This window comes from Bactrocera latifrons, unplaced genomic scaffold, assembly GCF_001853355.1.
Source record: "Bactrocera latifrons isolate USDA-ARS-PBARC rearing strain unplaced genomic scaffold, ASM185335v1 scaffold_245, whole genome shotgun sequence".
Taxonomy (NCBI): Eukaryota; Metazoa; Arthropoda; class Insecta; order Diptera; family Tephritidae; genus Bactrocera; species Bactrocera latifrons.
Window position 1 is genome coordinate 177,596 of NW_017536019.1, and position 23,506 is coordinate 201,101.

The 23,506-nt window shown below is 35.0% G+C and overlaps 1 protein-coding gene across 2 annotated transcripts; it reads right to left on the reverse strand.

Moving 5' to 3' along the window:
- Positions 1-980: 980 nt before the first annotated feature.
- Positions 981-23,407, reverse strand: LOC108969228 (NADP-dependent malic enzyme). 2 transcript variants are annotated; one of them, XM_018933819.1, is made up of 9 exons: positions 23,079-23,407; positions 5,347-5,527; positions 4,316-4,656; positions 3,692-4,247; positions 3,464-3,616; positions 3,247-3,399; positions 2,847-3,141; positions 2,624-2,788; positions 981-1,605 (listed from the first exon to the last, which is right to left on the reverse strand). In XM_018933819.1, the coding sequence occupies exons 1-9, from the start codon at positions 23,093-23,095 to the stop codon at positions 1,601-1,603; spliced, it is 1,866 nt and encodes a 621-aa protein (XP_018789364.1). In that variant the 5' UTR covers positions 23,096-23,407; the 3' UTR covers positions 981-1,600. The 2 variants fall into 2 exon arrangements, with proteins under 2 accessions (XP_018789364.1, XP_018789363.1); XM_018933818.1 differs by lacking the exon at positions 23,079-23,407 and adding an exon at positions 5,649-5,712.
- Positions 23,408-23,506: the final 99 nt, after the last annotated feature.

The window sequence follows — 23,506 nt, forward strand, 5'->3', positions numbered from 1 at the left end:
ACAGGAAACAACAAAAAGAGATCAATATAGTATACATACGTCGATAGTCAGGCGGCAATTAAGGAATAATCTCACATCGCAWTACGTCAGAGAGTAGCCTTGAAAGCAGGGCGATAGTAGATGTAGTTACTACCGGAAAGCGGCTGCATATATGCTGGGTTCCACAAAGAAATTCCGGGAAACAAAATCGCTGATAAGGTTGCCAAAACTGCCATCCGTCTKTCTATSGAACCAGTACAGGAAGTCATTAAAAAYGATATACTATGAAAGGGTTAACAGACGGATTAGGACGAGATGGAGTGCCTAAAGAACWTTCAGGATCGCCAAGCTCGTGTGCCAGAGCCCGAAGGAAAACACGCAGTCCTTTTACTCACACGGCCTCGAATGGAGTCCGGGACGGTTGCTGGCCTAATGACAAGTTACAACTTACTGGCATGACATGCGAGTCGGATATGCGTAAGAAATCACGATCTGTGCACAGAGTGCAGGGAAGTAGGATTGAGAGAGAATCTGGAATCCTCCTAAGCTTCCGTCGAACATTATGTAGAACTCGTCTTAAATATCTAGAACCTTCGATGTCAAGGGACCTCATAAAATATCAAAATTAAACATCAAGCCGCTTTGAGAGATCTAGCTTCCGTCCGGCATTATCTATAACTCATCGTTTATATCTAAGAGGTTCAAAGTCGAGGGACCAGATGAGGTATCAAAATTAGACAAAAGTTGCTCTTAAAGTTTTCAAAAAACGTTGAATACTCTTCTGGCATTACTAAGGACTGATAAGACTACGTTCGGCATGATATAACCTAGTCTAACCTAATTGTACAATGAAGGATTGGGTCGTGTACGGAATACCCTGCCGATCCTGAAGAATGCGTTCTCCTTACGGTTATAATCATTGAAAAATATCATAAACAAAAAAACAATTTGTCTTCTAATCATTAAGTAAAGCTAACAATTTCCAAATGAAACAATCTTTCTTTATTTTTAGTCATTTGAATTTCTTTTTGTACCGTCAACTAAAATTGTGGTCTCATCACTGATATTCACATGACAAAGATTTTATTGTTGTTATTTTTCTATTTCATTATTAAATTAAATTAAATTAAGTCGGCATTACAAAGTAGTAAAGCTGTGTAATTATAAATTAGACTAAACAATGATTTAACAATACAATGCAATACAATTGTAATCATACTAGTATGTAGGTATATACATATGTATGTACACATTAGGTAACTATACGTGTAGCATAGTATATATATAATAATATGTATGTATGTAATTATACACGTTTTCGAATGGTTTTAGCTGGCGACTTTCTCATTTTCATTTACTTCTTTAATTTTTGAGGTTTATCAGTTTGCATTTAGCCTCTATGATGTTAACGGGATAGGTAAGGGCATTCGTATGGGTGTGTGTATGCACAATTACAGTTGCACAAATATACACAAACATTTTTGTATTGGCGGACAGCATCCTAATGTGAAGTTTCTATGGGTGAATTGTGGCAGCCATGTGGTTTAAACGATTCTCAATTCATTTTTGCGATGGTCAACGGGATTGGGTGAATAGCGTTTTGTATTCAGGAATCTGCTGCTTACTCTGGATGAATGAGAAAGAAAAACAAAATTCAGTCTGTGAATCAAAAAACAAGAATTGGCRATAATGAAGAGTACACTCTATCTCAAAACAAAAACATACAAAATATGATTACGATATTTGAATATGCGAGGAGAAGAAGTTAGGTTATTGCTACTGGTCAAGAAGCATTATTAGTAAGAAATGTGTGGGTAAGCATAGGTGCATAAATTTTAGTTTTAGTGTTAATGGTAAATTAAGTATAGACGAATTCAATGATAAATTAAAAGTACAAATTTTGTATAAAATTTTCAAAAATATTTTCAAAACATTTTTTATATACAAGACCTGAGTTTCTATTATTTTAATAAACTTTGCATGCAAAATAGTATTTTAAATTTTTTTAATATAATTTTTTTACAAAATTATTAAATTACTTCGCAGAAAAGTTTTGAATTTTTAAGAAAAAAAATATTTTTAAGCAATTTTTATATGAAAATGTACAAGCAAATTTTAAAAACATTGATAAAGATTTTATGAAAAAATTGGGGACAAAGGGAACACCCTAATGTTATAATGTTGAACTTTAAAGAAAACAAAATATTTTTAAGCAAATTTTAATATGAAAATGGGGAGGAAAATTGTAAAATCGTTAATAAAAATATTATGAAAAAATTCCGAGCAAAGGAAACACCCTAATGTTAAAAAATAAATATTATTTTTGACAAAAATTGCAATAAAACTACTTATAATTACAAGCATGCGAAATTAAAGCTTGGATTAGTCAAAAACTAAGGATCGAAAGAGACACCTAATAGAATTATGCCTTTTTCTAATATCTCTATAAAAGTAAGTTAGGTTATRAAAATAAAATTATGTAGATTATGAAAATAATAGTAAAGGTTTTTATACGAATGAGAGGCTATAAATATGCAAATTGCTAATTAAAATCAATAATTGTGGAGCTTTCAACAAATCAATGAATATTAACGGTAATAAATATATAGTATTTTGAGCATTTCTAAAGAATAAAATTAATCACTTGAATCACTGAAGAGAATGGTGGGTTCCAATGGGCGAGTCTTCACATATGGCATTCTTGGCCACGGCCACGTCACGGGCATTGACGACTCATAGTTGAAGTTGTAGAGTTGATCCTGCAACCACTTGCGTTTGTCCGATGGCTCGGGGTAAGTGGAGGCCAAACCTATTTAAAATCCTCAAGTTATTAGAGCAAAGAAAATTGTGAAATATTTTTCACATACCCTTGTCATAGGCACACTTAGTAACGCCTTCAGCAATGCGCATCGACACCTCGCGYACAGCATTCAATGGTGGGTAGAGTGAGCCGCGGTCCAAATCACTTTGGTCAACAAAGTTAGCCAATTCACGTGCGGCAATAAGGAACATATCATCGGAGATGTGGTGTGTGCCGGTGGTGATCACACCCAAAGCAATACCTGGGAAAATGTAAGCATTGTTACCCTGACCGGGRTARAAAGTTTTGCCATTCATCTCCACGGGAGGGAATGGAGAACCTGATGAGAATACGACKCGACCCTGTGAGTAAAATGAGTAGTTAGGATAATAAATAATTTTTGTTGTAGCAGGACTTCAAAAAATTTGAGACAACTGACATATGGAATAGTATCTATAAGTGCTTACATCAGTATTTTTGTAGGCCTGGTCCGCAGTACATTCGGCTTTGTGGGTTGGRTTGGAGAGGGCAAAYACGACCGGGCGTTCGTTGTTGGTGGCCATGATTCTCAAAATTTCGGGTGTGAAGATGCCAGCAGCGGCAGAAGCACCAATAAGCACCTGGATGTTAAAAATGAATCAAATTAATTGAAAGTACCGTTAAAAGGTCTGCATTTTAACTTACATTTGGTTTCACTTTCTCCACAATTTCTTGCAAGTTTTTCATGGGCTCAACGTCCTTGGCATAATTTTTCTGATGCTCAGACAAGGAACCTTCCTTGCGTGTTGTTGTCAATAGGCCGTCAATATCGATCATCCAGATCTTTTGTCTGGCTTCCTATAGTTAAGATCGAGTGAGAGAAAACACAAATTAAATTTTAAGAAGTGCGAAAAATTTGCAAGCTTTAATTACGTCTTTGGGCACACCCTCTGCAACCATGGCTTTCACWACRAGATCCGCAATACCGACGGCAGCYTCRCCAGCGCCAGCAAATAGGAACGTGTAATCCGTAATGCTCTTGCCTGTCACACGTGTGGAAGCATAAATTCCACCCATGGCAACAGCAGCGGTACCTTGGATGTCATCATTGAAGGTGCAATAACTGTTACGGTATCTATCGAGGAATCTAAATGCATTGTGATTGCCGAAATCTTCAAACTGGATCAAGGTATTCTGGCCGTAACGTTTGACAATAGCCTCCATGAATTCATCCAAAAAGTCGTCGTACTCTTTGCCGACAACACGCTTCTGCCTCAAGCCCACATACAATGGATCCTCCAGCAAGTCAATGTTGTTTGTGCCCACATCGAGTAGAATTGGCAGACAGCGATGAGGTTTGATGCCAGCCAAAGCGGTGTAAAGAGCCAGCTTGCCGACACAAATGCCCATGCCGTTGGCACCCAAATCGCCCAAACCCAAAATACGCTCGCCGTCGGTTACACAAATGGCGCGCACATCGGACTCAGGCCTGAAAGCCGAAATAAATATAAATATTTAGCTGTCTGGTTGTAATTTATTTTAGTTACTTTAACTTACCAGTTTTTGATGACATCAAAAACATAGCCACGATCGTTGTAGCTGATGAAGAGACCACGTGGCCTACGGTAGATCAAACCGAAACGTTGACAGGCCAAACCCACTGTGGGTGTGTATACGATAGGCATAAGATGCTCGATATTCTCCGCTAAGAAACGGTAGAACAAGCGCTCGTTACGATCTTGYAGATCCACTAGATACAGATATTTGTTTAGCGGTTCCGTATAACGGCTCACGGCAATTTTGCAYAGTTCCAATTGTTCTTCTTGCGTCTTGAAGCGAGCAGGCTGCAATCCGTGAATACCCAAAGTTTGGCGCTCTTCCAGTGTGAAAGCGAGACCCTAAGAATTTTCGATAAAATGAGACCATTTTTTTTTATTTAAATATGCCAAGAAGTCGGATGTAGGTTTGTATACGCTTAAGCCTACGATRTTTGCGAGTATTTTGAAAAGCCATTTGTTAATAAAGAAGCTCTCTTCGTTTAAGAAAGCTCTTGATGCTACGAATCGCAAAAAAACTATTTGAAGGATCAATCGGAAAATTAATTTTAGTTCGATTTTAGGTAAAAAAAAAAAAAGTTTGGCATAAGCGTTTTGTTTTAATTTTCCGTTACTTCAAGGTGTAACATTAAAAATTTTTTTAAGGGAAACTATTTCCCTCATCATTCCATTATACACGATACTTTATTCTAGGATGCTTGCCCTCCGAGTTTCAAAGTGTAAATTGTGTTTACTATGAATTGGACTTTTTTAATCCACAAATTTATTTGCATTATTAGATGCCACAAAGCTGTAGATCTGGTAGTTCCAGTTGCATTCAAGAGGTTCATAGATTTTTTTAAATATAATATTTTTCGCATGAAAATACCCTTTGGTTGAAATGCTTCATTCATAACCTATTAAGCATGTCCTAAATTGGATCATGAACTCTGCGAATTCGAAGAAACCGTGTCACCCTCAAAATGTAAGCGGCAAACATACCCAAATCGAAGGTTAATGTAATAAKTGTGTCGGAAAACTTTCAGTACTAACCTTATTTAAGCGAGGATCTCTCAGATGATCAATACCACGTACGCCGGAGGGACACACCACATCGCCGACAACATCGTGAAACGGTCTGCTATCGGACGTAGCTATTTGACGCGCCACGGGCGCAGCAGCAGCAGCAGCGGGACGCGATGCCGCACATAATTTCGAAAGATTTCCATGCAAACTGCAAAAATACACMAAGAACCGAAAAAATATATAAAATTAAACATTCAAATTCAAACAAGCTAATCGTTTCTCAAATATAAAAGTAAATATTTAGTCGCAGTTGCATTCGTAGATGACACCTTGCAGGTTCTTTCACAATTTTTGCCAGCAAACCYTCGGGCAACTTCATGCTGAATGAATGAATGGAAGTGATTTGACATGGAAATGTAACCGGCTACTTATTTTTATAAGCGAATATTTATATTTTTTTGCAAACTAGTAAAGCCCTGTCGTTAGAAACAGGCTGCATTATCTTTATGGATTAAATGTTTTACGATTACAATGCTAATTATGGCAATGCGATGCACATGTACATAAACTCGTAATTAAAGGGTTGTTATATAGGAGCGCCGATGAAAGCAGATTACGGCGCAAATATATTGAAAAGAAGGTGCCAAAAGTTTACTATTATGTTTTGGGTTATTCGGGACCCGTTAATTGTATGATCACAAACTTCCGTTTTGTACACTTAAATGTACATAAATTGTATGTATACACATGTATATATGCATGTTTATAAATGTATATTACACATATTATAGTTATATAATGCATATGTATATACATATGTACATACASATGTACACATATGTATGACGGTTATATATGATAGTCCATCAAAATCACAAGGCGACAATCTTATCAAAGCTCGAAAATTCGTTTATCTAACACTGCGAATAAATCATTACGGAATCAGCTGATAACTAAGTAATTTTTTTTAAAGAAGCGTCAAAACAAACAAACATGGACATCTACATAGATTTATCTATCGGTGGCTTAGTGTTTGCTCAGCGCCTACTTCTTATAACTATGCTCTAAAGTGGTCTATTGTGGTTATGAATATGTACAAATATATGGTATATAGCACAAATATACTATACATACGTACTTATGTGCTGGTATGTATGTTAGGGGGTCCCTGTATTTGAATTAAGGTTTTTTATACGCGAAAACAGCGAATATAGTATATAATATTGTATATATAAATGATCTGCGAGATAATCTGAGTCGATTTAGCCATGTCTGTTTGTTCGTAGTTCGTTATATACGATATCTTCAGTTTTCGAGATATTGCTTCTAAAATTAGGCGGCCTTTTCTACCAAATCAGCTGCTAAGTTGTCGGAACTGATATCGGACTACTTCTTCTTTTTTATTGACATAGACACCACATACGCGGCTCATAGCGATTTCCAACGGGATGGAGATCTTCCTCTTCCTCTGCTTCCCTCGATAAGTGTATTCTCCAAACATGTTGTTCAGATCGGACTACCATAGCATACACAAACTTACCGATCAAACATACTTTTTTATATGCCAAAGATATCCGAGCTTCGTTGCGTTCGAAATTAAAGATTTTTCTTGTTTGTTTGTTACGAAGTTTGTAACACTTAGAAGGAAGGGTCGGAGACCCTATAAAATAAATATATAAATGATCAGTATGTCGAACTGAGTCGATTTAGCCATGTCCGTCTGTCTGTCCGTCTGTCTGTATATATACGAACTAGTCCCTCAATTTTTAAGATATCGTTTTGAAATTTCGCAAATGTCCTTTTCTCTTCAAGAAGCTGCTCATTTGTCGGTACTGCCGATATGGGACTGCGATATCATATAGCTGTCATACAAACGGAACGATCGGAATCAAGTTCTTGTAAGAAAAACTTTCACACTTCAAAATGTATTTTCACAAAATTTGGTATAGATTATTTACACTGCCATACAAACTTAATGCTCGGAATCAAATGCTTGCAAGGGAAACTTCCTCATTTGACAATATATCTTCACGAAATTGGATATGAGTTATTGTTTATAGAAAAAATGTAATATCAGAAGAAATTGTTCAGATCGGCTCACTAAAGCATATAGCTGCCATATAAGCCGAACGATCGGAATCAAGGGCTTGTATGGAAAATTTTCGCATTTGACGTCGTATCGTCACGAAATTTGGCATGGATTACTGCTTAAGGTAACAATATAATCTCAAAAAAAAAATTGTTCAGAACGGATTACTATAGCATATAGCTTCCATACAAACTGAGCACATAGTTACTAACAGAAATGCACCTGTGAAGGGTATCTAGCTTCGGTGCAACCGAAGTTAACGTTTTTTCTTGTTTTATATTAAATATGAAAATTTTGTATCAAAATGCCCTAAAATTGATATTTTGAGCAAAGATTTTAAATGTAGGAATCCTGTTAAGGAACTAAATTTTCTTATAGGTGAGGTTAAACTGGTAAGTCAATAAGCCACGCATCGACCAGTTTTGGTCCTTTGCGATACCAGATGGATTTCAATTCCTTGGTCCAAAAGATGTAATCATCCTTTAGGAAGCCTTCGTTTCCCATAAATTCGATATTATTTTTTTTTTTTGGCTCACCCTAAAGTAAGTATGTCCAAAGCCAATATTATTGTTGATATCATATTCAATAGACTCACAGTACATGTGGATAAGTATATCTGTTGCGATATTTGCAAACAAATTTGGCCGTGACCATATCCAATCCAGAAAATGTATAATTCATTTTACACAGGCGCTCGTGAGATAATAATATTTACATACATATTCATGTACATACTTAAATAAAATATTCTAGGTAATATTTTAAGGATTTGACATGGACATTTAACCTAAGCWAAATTGATTTAAGAAAAATTTAACTTTTACGCCTTATGAATACGAATTAACTCACTAGCGAGAATGTCAGCAAAATGCGCCGAAAACAACGCTTCGAGTTCATATGTACTCTTTCTATTTCCTCATTGTACAAGAATTGATATTCCTGCGACTTATCTCGATGTAGACTTAAATTARGAACAAAAACAAAGCTATAACTCTTTCCATTTCAGTATTAAAAATCTTCTTCTTCTTAATTGGCGTAGATAACGCTTACGCGATTATAGCAGAGTTAACAACAGCGCGCCACTCGTTTCTTCTTTTCGCTACGTGGCGCCAATTGGATATTCCAAGTGTAGCCAGGTCCTTCTCCACCTGGTCCTTCCAACGGAGTGGAGGTCTTCCTCTTCCTCTGCTTGCCCCGACGGGTACAGCGTCGAATACTTTCAGAGCTGGAGTGTTTTCGTCCATTCGACCAACATAGGTCATGTAGCCGCTGTCTTTTAATTCGCTGAACTATTTCAATGTCGTAGTATATCTCGTACAGTTCATCGTTCCATCGAATGCGATATTCGGCGTGGCCAACGCGCAAAGGCTTTCTTTCTTTCTTTCGCAGAACTTTTCTCTCGAAAACTCCCAACGTCGACTCATCAGTTGTTGTCATCGTCCAAGCCTCTGCACTATATAGCAGGACGGGAATAATGAGTGACTTATAGAGTTTGGTTTTTGTTCGTCGAGAGAGGCTTTGCTTCTCCATTGGATTATGCTGCGTTGGATTTCGAGGCTGACATTGTTGGTGGTGTTTGAGTATTAAGAATAGTTAAAGTATTTTCAAGTAATCAAAATTTKTATGTTATCCTTAAAGCGTGTATTTGACGTTTTATAGATTAAAAATGTAATTACTAACGTAACACTTGAGGTGTGTTCTTTCACGGCCACACTTTTAATATTTTGGTTTTGTTCTCTGTAACGATGTGTTATCATCGGTGATCTGTTTTGAACGTTATCACTGGCGTATCTTAAAAGGGTTTGACATTGACAAGATAACAACAAATCGAAATTTAATCAATTTGTATTTCATTAATCATATATTTAATTTAACATCGATATGGAAGATAGTGGATTGTTACTGGCTCAACTRACTCCTGCACAATATGTATATTTAATAGAGAAAAAAATTGTCCGGATAAGAGAGTACATATGTGGGGGCGTTGGCCGAGTGTTTAAAATGTGTTTGTAGAGTCAGAAGCTGCAACTTAGAACCATATTTCTATTGAAGTAATAAATGCGAGGCAATGTCAGCCAGCATTGAAAGAATCCCAATTAACCCAATAGTATCCATTGACACACAACTCCACAAATTAATAGGAATTTCCCAAAACGGAAAACTAAAAATGAATTATGAAATATTGTCTGCTTATCAGAGATAATTTGAACGAAATATTACCAAATTAGTGGACGTGGCCGGTTATTGGAACGTACACAGGTTCGGTTATAAGAATTAATTTCATATGAAAATATTAATGCAAACATTGTRTTCATRAAATTTGTTATGGAACGTGACCGGTTATAAGAAGTGTCCGTTATRGCAAATTTCACTGTCCTTCGAAGTACCAAATGTTTGTAGTTTTAGACAATGGTTGGGATATTTGTGTATGTACAAATGTATCTCTTGTGATCATCATATACAGAAATCGAAACTCGAAGAATGAACATTCCAGTATCAAAAATTCGCTGAAAATTTAATTTAATCTTCTCAACGCTAACAGTAAACTTGCCTCAGAGCCAACTCATACATATGTCAAAACCAAACCAAAATAACTGGGTTACGGTGAAATTCTAAGCCAACTTCTTTAAATAGTGATAAATATGTATGAAATACATCGAAGATTTCCGGATTTTCGTTATAAACTGTTAATCATCATTTCCGGGCACACTTAARCGTGATCACGAAACTAATTACAAAWGTTGTTTGATCAAATCTTTTTATTTCATAAATATTAGTTAATAAGCCATGCATACGAGGGGTGGTTTTGCGATAATGATCCATACGAGGTAAGAGCCTATGCATATCAATCACATGACACTACACTATATAAGCGCTTGTGGCAACAGCGTTGATAAGTTTTGCTATTTATTATTTATTGAGTAAAAATATTCACAAATTCAGAAATATTCTTGAAAATTTAGCTTTTTGAAGACAGTATATTTTGAAACATTGCCAGCCGCTTTAATACRCCTTTACTTGAGTCACCAATTAACACTAATCATCATAAATATTTGCTTATGTGTGTATGTGTGTGTACATACATATGTGTAGCTGTGAGATATCTGCCGTTGAATTCATTATTAACAGCGAACTCGTGGCAAAAAATATAAAATAAAGAGCTGTGACGCAAAATCAAAAGCAATTAACAGTTAAATCGATATGTCTGTGGGAAATCCCAAACTAACTAGTTTGCAAATCGCATAGATACCAAGCGACATATTTGCCGCCGCCAAGTAAAGCATAACACACAAATGCTGTCATACAAACATAACAGTTTCTTCAAATTAAAACGCAGTTCTCGGAAGAAAGTCAAGCCACTTGGTCACTGCGCGTTCGCTTTTTATGAACTCAATGGTGATTGGAGGCACAGTGTGGTGAGATACCTGGAGAGCTCGCCAGCAAGTAAATTAAAATGCGGAAAAGTAAAAAAAAAACAAAAAAAAAACAAAAAAAAACAAAGAATGCTGACGAAACGGCCGGCAAACAGCTGTTATTATGGGCTGATTGCTCATTTGCCAAGTCGCTGTTGCTAATGGCAAATACATACATACAAACATACATACCATAAATATGTATGTATAATGCTAATAAGCATTTTTAACCACAGTCATGCGCTCGCTACCACGAAAATGTGACGATATCGCGGCGTCAGTGAAGTCATCAGCCCACACGGCGATCACGCACACAAACACACGCAAACCCGAAACTAGTAATAACAAGAACTCAAAGTGACGCCTTCGCCTTGCGTAGATTCTACGTTTGTATGTTATGTATGTATGTATGTATGTATGTATGTATGTATGTATGCACTTAGGTGTTCGTGATATAATGATATTTGATAACAGGGCCAATGTTTGTACGTATGTATGTACAAGTGTTCATTTGTATCTATGAGTACTTCAAATAAATTATTACTTTGAATTTAATTTAAAACATAAGATACGCTCTGATTGTATCTACGCACGTATGTATGTATGTGTGGATGTTTGCTTTTGTAGTTGGCAAATAAAACTGAATGCTCAACAGAAATAATTGAAGTATTAATGCTAATTACATACATAAATAACTATTATATTTTTTAGCGTAAATGCATACATACATTTGTACATACATATGTGTATGTATACCAGGGCATACTCATTCAGTATGATGAAAATTGTCTATACTATAATGTAACTCATGAGCATAATAAAATTTTGGGGGGGGAGCACTTCTCCAGCCTGCTGAATGGCAGTGAAAGCATAGCGCCAGGAGAAGGCGAATCCGATTTCCCAATCGATGACGATGGAGCAGACGTTCCATTGCCCGACCATGAATAAGTTCCAATAGCAATTACCCGTCTGAAGAACAACAAAGCGGCGGGGGCCGATGGWTTGCCGGCCGAGCTATTCAAACACGTCGGCGAAGAACTGATAAGCAGCATACATACATCAGCTTCTTTGTAGAATATGCTCGGACGATTGGAATTTAAGTSTGCTATGCCMAATCCACAGACAGGTAGACCCCACAATCTGCGCCAATTACTGTAGGATAAGCCTCCCTACACATCGCGTATAAGGTTCGCGCGTATTGTGTGAAAGATTTAAGCCCACCGTCAACAAACTGACTGGACCTTATCAGTGTGGCTTTAGACCTGGCAAATCAACAACCGACCAGATATTCACCATGCGCCATCCAAATCTTCGAAAAGACCCGTGAAAAGAGAATCGACACGCAGACAAGGCGCCTCCCTTTCATGTGATTTCTTCAACCTACTTTTGGACAAAATAACTCGAGATGCAGAACTACAGAGGAGGTACCATCTTCTATAAAAGTGTACAGCTGCTAATGATTGATTGATGCTAATGATACAGATATCCAGAATGGATAAAGAAGCTAGGTTCTCACTTCACTGTTTACAGTCATAATTTCGAAGTCGTAAGTAATTCCGTCTATCTTGCAATCAGCATTAACACCAACAACAAAAGTAAAGTCCACTCTCGAGGAACAAAGACCAAACTCTGCAAGTCACTCATCATTTCCGTCCCGCTATATGGTGCAGAGGTATGGACGATGACAACAGCTGACGAGTCACCGTTACGAGTTTTCAAGAGAAAGGTTCTGCGGAAGATTTATGAACGATGAACTGTACGARATACATATATGACGACATTGACATACAGTATAGAGCATAAGTCTTGATACCCTTTCATTTCTCAGTTTATTATTGRGATATTTCCAACAAGTTTAAATAGTTTAGGCAACTTTGGCAATAATTTAAAAATCCACATTGTACTCATTCATAATCGAAACGAAACAGCAAAATTTGGCTGCTGCATCAATAACGGTAGTCAAAAATGTAACTGTAAGTAATAAATTGGTACAGCAAAAGTGTTGATACGGTCGAGTCCCGTTGTAGCTAGCGCGCAGAATAACGGTACATTTGACTTGTAATGTGTTGGAAAAACATATTGTTTGCAGACCATATTCCGTATAACTTCATTCGTTCATTTATTCGCATCGAAGTAAAATATTTTTCGTGTACAATCATGTGTCGAAAAGAATTGACATTAGAAGAGAGGTTGTGGTACGTATGCATAAAGATGGTAAATCATAAGCCGAATTCGGAAAATATATCGGCAGAAGTAAGGCGACGGTCCAAAAGGWAATACAACGTTTCAAAAAGGAGAAAACTGTCGAAAATAAGCACAGATAAGGACGCCCTAGGAAGCTTAATGAGAGAGRTGAACGATTTATCAAGAGAACAATAGAGAAAAATCCATTCGAAAGTGCTCCGAATATAGCAACTGTATTGGAAACATCTTTAAATACCCTTGTTTCATCGGATACAGTACGCAGATCAAGAAATAGAAATGGATTTAAGTCATGCATTGCTAGAAAAAAGCCCTTTCTCAGTGACGTCAATAGAAATAAATGGCTGGATTTTGCAAAAACATATAAGCTCAAAGAATTTTACTTCTGGGATAATATTATTTTTTCCGACGAATCAAAATATAATATTTTTGGATATGATGGGCGACTTAAAGTGTGGAGGAAACCAAACGAAGAGTTAAACCCAAAAAATACAATTAARACGGTCAAGCATGGAGGTGGAGGTGYCATGGTATGGGGCTGCATGTCCACATCGGGTGTTGGCAACCTCGTTTTTATCGATGAAATTATGACAAAAGAAGTATATTTGAAAGTTCTTCAAGAAAATATATTACAAAGTGCGGAAAAAATGGGACTGTCTGGCGGATTTTATTTTCAGCAGGACAACGATCCCAAACATAYTGCACACATAGTGAAGATGTGGTTAATACACAGGGTACCCCATTTGTTATTAACACCTCCACAAAGTCCAGATCTCAATCCCATCGAGAATTTATGGGATCATTTACAAAAACGCTTAAGGAAACACCATATTACTTCAAAAAATCAACTTAAAAGCTTGCTCCAAGTTGAATGGCAAAATATCAGTTCAGATTACACAAAAAAATTGATTCACTAGATGCCTGACCGATTAAAAGAAGTTATTCGATTACGAGGATACCCCACTAGGTATTAAAGGTATTTTTGGTCAACTTATTATTAAGCTTTTTTATACAGTTGATTCTTTTTTGCAGGAGTATCAACACTTTTGCTGTGCGAATTTTAGAATATCCTTGGTTTTTTTATTTTTTATTTTTTTAATAATGAAATACATTTTAATAAAAAATTTTATATTTTTCACATGAGAAAATATGCATTTATTTAATTTTAGTTAGTAAATGGAAATATTCTAGGAATTCTGTGTTATATTTTATAAAATATCTTCGAAGTGGTAGGGTATCAAGACTTTTGCTTTACACTGTATGTAGTTCAGCGAATTAGCAGACAGCTGGCTAAATCATGTCATCCGAATGAATGAAAAGCTTCAGCTCTGAGAGTATTCGACGCAGTAGCCGCTCTGGGAAGCAGAGAAACACGATGACCTCCACTCCGTTGGAAAGACCAGGTGGAGAAGGATYTGGCTGCACTTGGAATCTCCAATTGGCGCCAAACGGCGAAAAGGAAGAACTACTGGCGCGCTGTAGTAAACTCGGTTATAATCGCCTAAGCGGTGTCTACGCCAATAAAGAAGAAGATGGGTGGTCTATTGAATCTTTTATTAAAAATTGCACGCAAAGCTAATTTAGAGACGAAAACGATTCGATTATTTGGTATATTTTATGCAACATTCGTTATTATCGGTATTTTTTAGATAGTTACTGGGCGGTGGCTTTATTATTCGATTTCGCTCATCTTCAGGTAAGCTCGAAAAATTGCATTGCAAATTAAAACATGCATTTTGAGACTTTACAGTCTTAGGGCTGAACACGTGGTTACCAACCAAACAAGCTGAGTGATTGTCGTGCGCTTGCCGACAGTCCTACTTTGCCAAACCGCCATTTAAAATTTAACAGACAAACAACAAAACTTTTCAATGAGTCACGACAATTACAAACGAAATTAGCGGCAAATCGCTATACTCACTTACAATTTGCCACAAGCGTTCGCCAAGAGGCAAAAAACCTTAACTGATCCCTTTCGAGAGTGATCGGATAGAGCGTTCATTAAGCACCAGCTCGACTGGAGAGCGCAAAAGCGGTTCTTCCAACACACCTTACTAAATACATATTAAGTCCACTAAGTCAGTTGCCACTTGATTATTCTATTACATCATTAAATTTGTTTTATTAAAGTCTTTATTTCTCGCAGAGACAGCGCCAAGTGCCGTTTGGTTCAGTTACTGCAGGCAATCCCCCCTTAACAAAACTATCATCACTTAATTTAATTGAGCCAACGCTTTGTTTTTTATTTTAATTTTGCTTTCCGTTTTTTATCAAATGATATGGTATATTTGTGTGTGTGCGGTCTGTTTGTGTGCTCACTTGTGGCCTGTGTTGTTGACTTGACACTTTATTAAGTTAATGTCATAGCCAATATTGACGCTTAAGTGAATTAGTTTTTAATATTGTTGCGGTAAACTACTCATTTAATTAGTTTGTGTGTTATTTCGTCATTCAACGAATACAGTATATTGATATTGGCAAGCACATATATTATCAGATATAGTGTCTCTATATTTATTTCACACTTTTCGAATTTATGCATGAGCAATAATATTTTAAGTTATTACACAAATTTATGGCACTTCATTTTCATGCATTAAAACTTGCACACGTCTGAAAATTAATGGAAAATGTGACAGCTTTTGTTGCATTTTGTTAAAGTTACTTAAGTCGTCTATTTTGATTTCTACAAAAAGTCCCTTTATATGCACTGTATCACCATTTCACCAAAGCTTTTCATTYCAGGGCAATTAATCACACACACACGAATGGTTCAGGTTCCAAACCAGTAAGCTACATATATTTTCATATTAATTTTTCGGAAGTTCGATTGCTAAAATGCATAGTTAATTAGAAAAAATAAATAWAAAATGTATAAAACGGAAAATTATGCGATTACTCGGAATTTCGGTGTTTAAAAAGTATGATTTCAAACTCAAAACATTGCCGACAACATTGTTTACATAGTACGATTATGAGAAGCTTCTATGAAATATTACAGAAACCAACAAACTGAATATCCAAATCTGCTTATGAYAGCTTTCCATCCGCTTATTCTATCAACAATGATCGAAATAGGTACATAAATGTATTTCCAGGCATGAATTTACAAACAAACGAATATGTAAGTATCAGCACATATGCATCCAATAAACTTTTTTATATACTGACTTGTCTATTTTTATGGCTTCTGTCATAGTGAAGTCGCTTTTTGAGAAATTCTAGCACTTTCCAGCGCGATTTGCTGTTTGTAACAACGTAAAGGAATAAATTTTGATTTGAATCTCTGAAGCTATTGGATTTATTCACGYCGCTTATTTTTTTTTTTTTAGTATAGTTCACTATTAATTCATCGATTCAAGTGCTCAATATATTATTTTTCAGTTTTTGAAGTATTTACTTTGAGCTAGACTTGGAAAGGCTGGATTTCTGGAAAAATTTTTGTAATATTTTCAACAAAATAATATCCCATCACATCCTATCATGATTATTAAGGAATTTTCGGACAAACAACAAACCAAACCGATTGCTCAAAAGACTCAACTGCTCCATTAGCTGTAGATCAAAAATCGCTGAGGTAAATAAAGGACATCCGGGATGTCCATAACAATTGTATGGTAAAAAATCCACTTGAAATTTAAAAAATTACAAAACTGCTTTAAAATAAATTAATTTATAARATAAATATTTAAATATTTTTTTCACAGTTTCCAACATCCTTYACAACATACGGTTTCCCGAAACAAAGTTTAGATATATTTCATTTGTTTTGAAAATATTAAGAAACTCACTTTTCACTCTGCGACATTGTGCGAGGTTAGCTTTTAGTAAAATAAAACCTGTGATTGATGCATTACACACGGTAAAACAATGATGACAGTGTATTTAACTGACAACTTTATATAAAAATAGTAGACATCCATTGAATCAGTGTCACGTTGTCTGACAAAATGACGTCAGAAGACACACGCGCCATGGACAACACTTGAAAGTGTGTACTTTCAAGTGGCATCATCGCAATAGTTGCTTTATCGAAATTACGACCGATATCATTGAATCAATAATCATTATATTTCAATAGAGCATCCCCACTTATCTTATCAGGAAATTGTTTGATTAATGTGCAATTAAGATGKTTGCGTATAAAAATGAAGTTGCACGCACCCCGCAGGTGAAACATCGCAGTCTGSTTGTAAGTTGCGACCCGCTATTGTTGTTTTTGTTGTTTTGTATTTAGTAATTATGCGTGCATTTTATCAAAGTGTCCCCCAAAATAACACCAAACTTTTTATCATTTCAGTTCGATCGCTAATTCACTCGTCTATAAATAACTTTAATGTTTGTGTGTGTGTGTGTGTGTGTGCTGATTCAGTAAACCACTCATTAATATGTTGTCACTTCAAAGGAGCTCGTAGATCAGCTGTTAGTCAAATGTGTCGCAAATGAGTGCAGACATGCACACAGCATGAAAACATTTGCACACATACCCAAAYAAGTAAATACAATATATAAATAAAAATAAAATATATGTATGTAAGTATACATCACACTGATAAATAAATGTCTCGAAAACTCAAGCAGATGTTTGTTAGTGATAGCCTCTTGTGTATATAAAAAAAACGTTAACACCCTGTCCTCTAGTTTATACCGGACACAGGATGTTGAAGGGAGTGAGGAGCTTTTCCGCAACGGTTTGTAGTTACAGTATGAGGACCGTTTTCACGGCAGTCCGAAGCGGAAAAAAGAAACTTTATCTATTCCTCTAAGGACAATTCTCATTGTAACATTCTTCTCAAATATTTTGTAAATTTTTTTARAGATACAATTGAAATAACATACTTGAGCTTAAAGCGAGTTCTATCTTATACATAATTTATTAATTTCGACTTATTGTCTTAAGCTTATGTGCCTTCAATAATTTCAAGTTTGGCAACATGCACAAAGAAATATCATAGCTACATACATATATACTACTTTTCCCTAATTCCAAAGCGAAGTTAAAACAACAGGCCAAAATTTAAGTTGCACACCTAATGTGAACATATGAAAGTGGTATATCGATAATTTCAAAATAATGTACTACAATTTTAAAACGAAATCTGAAATGGTTTTCGAATTACACCCTTCCCAAAACTACGTTCTTCAAAATTTTTTTAAAYGCCGCGATTTTATCACTTTTTGATTTTATTGTCGTAAGTGCCAATATCTTTTGGTACAGCGGTTTAAGTTTCATCCATGGATAATGTCGGAATCACTTCAGCGGTATATTTTTCTTTTGTTTAAGAACATTGCACTTTATGCATTTTTTACAAATTTTTTCTGGAAAATCCACAATTTTTTCCATTTCCAATTCCWTTTATAGAAATCGATATATACTATTTGCATAATGATGTGTAGCATTGTGTGGTACATGAGGAGGTACACATAAATACAAACACATCTAACAACCAAAAGCTAAAAATAATTTKGTATTGAAATTCGCAATTGAATAAATAATTTTTTTTTTTTTAATTATTCCTACGCTTTGTGAAGGATAACAGTGTGTGCCTAAATTTAAACTTCAACCAATAAGCGCCTTAAGAACAAATTAAAATGGATTAGAAGCTGTTATCGTTTACGAACTTCGCTTATAAGTAATAATTATTACTAGACAAAGGTTTTTGAAATTTTGATTAAATCTGGGACTTCCAATAAGACTTGAGGCACAAACATGCAAATAAACGTAGGCAACAATAAYTCTTATGTATTTATTTTAAATGAAAGCAAAATTATATGTATCCACCTTCTATAGTACACAATTATTTTTTATTTCTTGGCAATWCCGTTTGTTCGGGCTTAATTTGCTATTTTTCTAAGATTTACGATTTGCATCCAAAAGAATGCAGTATAAAACCATCCGAATGCGTACTAACWTATCTTTCAACCAAACACATATGTACATAACAATTCTTGTATATACATACATACATACATACAGCTGTGGACAGAGATTTAGCGCACTTGCATGCATAATTACATAGAGAGCGATATTTTCATGAATTTGTTATTAGTAGATCAATACTGCTTCTGTCGCCTCTTTAAAGGGTTAGCGGTAGTCAGAATTTTWAAAAAATTAGTTTTTTTCGTTAAGTGTAATATCTTAGAAATTCTCTCAAAACTATGTTTTTTGAACTGGTGACAACTGTAACTCGAAAACCGCTCAGTAGATATTAATGAAATTTATACCGCTTTTAGAATACATARTAAACTCGGGCCTGAYCGAAGGATTTTTATTTTTCCAAAAATTTMGATTTTTTAAGMCCAATTGTTGATTTTTTCCCAAAAATTTAGAAAAAAATTTCCTGAGGCCGCCATTTTGTTAATTTTTCAAAAAATAAAAAATCATCCGATCAGGCCCAGGATTATCTATTTATGAAATAAAATTTTTTTGTCCGATTGATTTTAGATGAAGTTCCAAGGACTTATGGTTGTTACCGCAAGCACCGTTTTTTGGAACTGGGTCAACACAAACAACTATAATATAACTTTGGAAATTAAACTTTTTTTTTGAAGACTTTCGTGACTTCAAGTCAACATATTCTATAATAATGCCATATTACTACTTTTGTAAAATAACACGATTTAATAGCAACAAAAAAATGCTGAAAATTCTGATTTTTTCGAGCCTCTGACTACCCTAACCCCTTAAATGCATGGAAAATAACCGTTATCATTTCCCCTCAGATACCGTTAATTTGTTTTTGTTAAATTTCGTCATAAATTCGTTGGACAGAGATTTAGCGCACTTACAGGTTTCGATCATTAGTTGTGTTTGGTCGAACAAAGAATTAATCTCAGTTGTGAACTTTATTCAATAGTTTTAGTAATATTACAAATTTTAATAAAATGGCCAGAGGGAAATACTGTTCGATTGAAAAAAAATAAAAATTATTTAGGACCTTTACAAAAACGATACAAATCAAGTAAAAATTTCTCAAATAGTAAAATGTTCAAGAAAAATGCTGCACAATGCTATAAAAAATATTAAGAGTGATGCAAATTTGTTAAAACAAAATAAACTTCGTAAGGCTAACCCTCGCAAAACAAGTAGACTAGTACGAAGTCGTTTAAAAGAAAATAATTTGTATGTACATATGTACGTGTTAGCAGAAAAAAACCGCTTTTGTTGAAAAAAATATTAGCCATAGATCAAAATATTTAAATTTTTGGAAAATCATACTTTTTACGGRCGAAACTAAAATAAACCGGATTGGTATTGATTATAAAACATTTGTACATTGTGAAAAAAAAAAMCAAGAAGTYAATCCAAGGTACGCAAAAAAGACCGTAAAGCATGGGGGAGGAAATTTAAAAGTATGGGGGTCGTTTTCATGGCGTGGAGTTGGACCATAGTAAAGATAGAAGGGAATAGGAATAAATTTGCATACCTTAATATACTGAGGAATACAATGGAGCTATATTCCTATGATATTAAGCCTGTAAACTGGATCTTTATGCACGACAACGATCCCAAGCATACAGCAAATGTGGTAAATGTGTGATCTAAACCCGATCGAGAACTTGTGGAATGATGTCAAAGAAAGTCAAAAGTTGGGCAAAGAAAATTTAAAAAGCTTTGGGCAGGGGTACAGGAAGCGTGGAACTCTATTCCTTTGGACAGATGCCAAAGGTTAAGAGAGAGCTCGCCACGCAGATGTGAAGCGGTGATAACGAATAACGGTTATTCCACTAAGTGCTAACCAAGTTAGATATAATATCAGAGAAATTTCGCGCCACGTGCTAATAATATTTATTTTTCTTTACTGATGTTTTAAAGTGCGCTAAATACTTGTTCAAACCAAACTGAACAAAACGTTGTATTTTTATTATAGAAAACTTAGAAATTTTGGACAACTTTAATTTTTTTTTACATTATAACGATTCTACTTTCTTTAAATATAACATTATTAAGTATCACATTTCACATTAAGAAAGTGCGCTAAATCTCTGTCCATGGCTGTATGTGTGGAAGTGTGAATACAAATAAAATTATATGTGAACATTTGAATAGCATTTAGCTGCCAAAAGTGTTTGTTTTGTTTTTTTTTTTACAAATATTTACTTTCTCAGAAACACCCACTTCTAGTTTTTTGCGATCAACAATACTTTCTCTTTCACCTCGCAAAATAAATGAAAAAAGTGAAACAATCTCTGRGAGTAAGCAATTGTGCCAGAAACAGTAAAAAGAGAATGTACAAACTAATTAGAAGGTTTTCAAATTTGTTAATTCAAAGATTTTCGGTATTTTAAAATCTGCATAATTAGTGCATGTACACATAATTATTAATTTATCATAATTGGGTTCAAGTTGAAAAAAAGCGAAACGATTTTCTAAGTTCTCGTATACTATACATTGTTAACATGTGTACATGTATATAGTACATACATTCTTCACAATGAAACACTTTCGCATATTTGCAAAATTTTCGCCAAAACAAARTCCAGACCATAACGGCATAAATACTGCAAACATAAAATTAATTTATTTGTTTATGGAATTTTTTGCCTTGTGAATGAAGCTCAACACTGTCACAGGCTGATCAGATGCTGTGTTTATATTTATATGTACATATATGCAGAATATATACATAYATATGTATACCYATATTTTTCAGAAAASAAACTTAGATGGATTCAATACGTGAAACAAGCGGAAACTGCAAATTATGATTAAAAAATTTTCCCATATGRTTTTAATAAAAATAAGAACTTCATATTGTTGCATTAAGGTGCAAATGACCTTGGGCTAAGTGCAAATAATAATTGACAATTTGTTATAAATTTAATTTGTTAAGACTGATATACTCTGATTAAAAAGTCGTGATTTTCAAAAAGAAATTAAAATGTAATGTATTCTTTTTTCACAAATTTTAACCGAATATCACAAAATATCACTCAAATAAAAATAACAATGATAAAAAAAAAAATAATTCAAATGTTAATACACGCTCTTGTGTAAATAAGTATGTATATTCATGAATTCATCACTCATATACACACATATGGTACACACATATCACGGCGTACACTTACTATGTACGAATGTGTATTTATTGATTTTTCATGTAGCCACATCCACACGCTTTAAATATTTAACAAGTATTATGTGCGTCTGCAAATGAAGTRAGTTCGCCGAACGTCGACTTTTTCTCATATTCTTTTGCCTCTTCAATGCCAAGAAAAAATATGCTCATTATAATACTTAAGAACGAAGCAACGAAATATTTTGGCCGATTATGTAATTATTTTAGGCAATTTTTATCTCTGAAACTAAAACACTTATGGACTTATACAGTGAAGGCAAATCGCATGACCAGAATGGCTGACAGATATGAAGTGCGGGCAAACAGGTGCTAGAAGGGGGTTTGGCAATTATATTCATATTTACATAGTTTGTATATAGCTTCTGAGAGATAATTGTATATATAATATTTATAGTTTCACATATGTACACATATAAAAAGGAAGCGACTAGACAAAGCGGCGTCAACATGCCAACAGCTGTAGTTAACTGAAACACCCAGCAATTTGTATTTACTAGCAAATTGCATAAACAAAGATGCACGTATATTCATACTATATATATTTATACATATATGCATATAAGTAAATGAGTGTGATCAGGGAAGCAGTTTAAACTGGAGCAAGGTTGGCGAAGCCACTGGTATTAAGCACGCTATAATCTAGTCGCTCAGGTAATGTGTACAGTGGGTCAATGATAATGACCATGATGCTTGCATGCATATCCACATCAGCACATATGAGCTTGCACTACATATGCAATTGTTGAAATGCACACCGGAACATCAACGCCAACCAAATTGTCTTCRCACCACATTCGCGCGCACACGCCAGCCATGTACCACCTGCTAGGCCATCGTTGCATAAGTTAATAGCGAATTTTCTTCACTTGCTCGTTTTATCCAAATTATAAATACAAATATTAAGAACTTTTATATACGTATACTAGCATTTAGCTTGTCGGTGATTTGTACTGACATTGAAGGAAAACTTACATTGGACGTGAAAGCATTTTGTCAGCGGCCTTATAATTTAGTTGTGCACTTCTCGTACTTAAGCTCTATTTGCTGCAATTCAACTGAATGCGAACGTTGCAATTTCCGGTGGCAAAATATTTTCGTTCAAAGGCAGTGGCAATAAACCTCGTAATACTTTTGCGTAGGACACGGGATAATCCTTGATATTTTTTTTTTTTTTACTTTATTTGGTTTTGATTAGCCTTTTCTTCAAGCGAAGAACTGGGCAAGCACCGCTCAAATTTTTTGGTAGCCGCGAACGAAACCACCARCAAACCAAACCGCACGAAAGTCAAAAAAAGACTAAAGAATTTTCTCTTATTGGAATAAAAACTCAACGCAAGCGGCTAATATTCACCACGACCTTCAAGTGTGGTGAAAGATAAGCGAACGTATCAGCTGTTGCT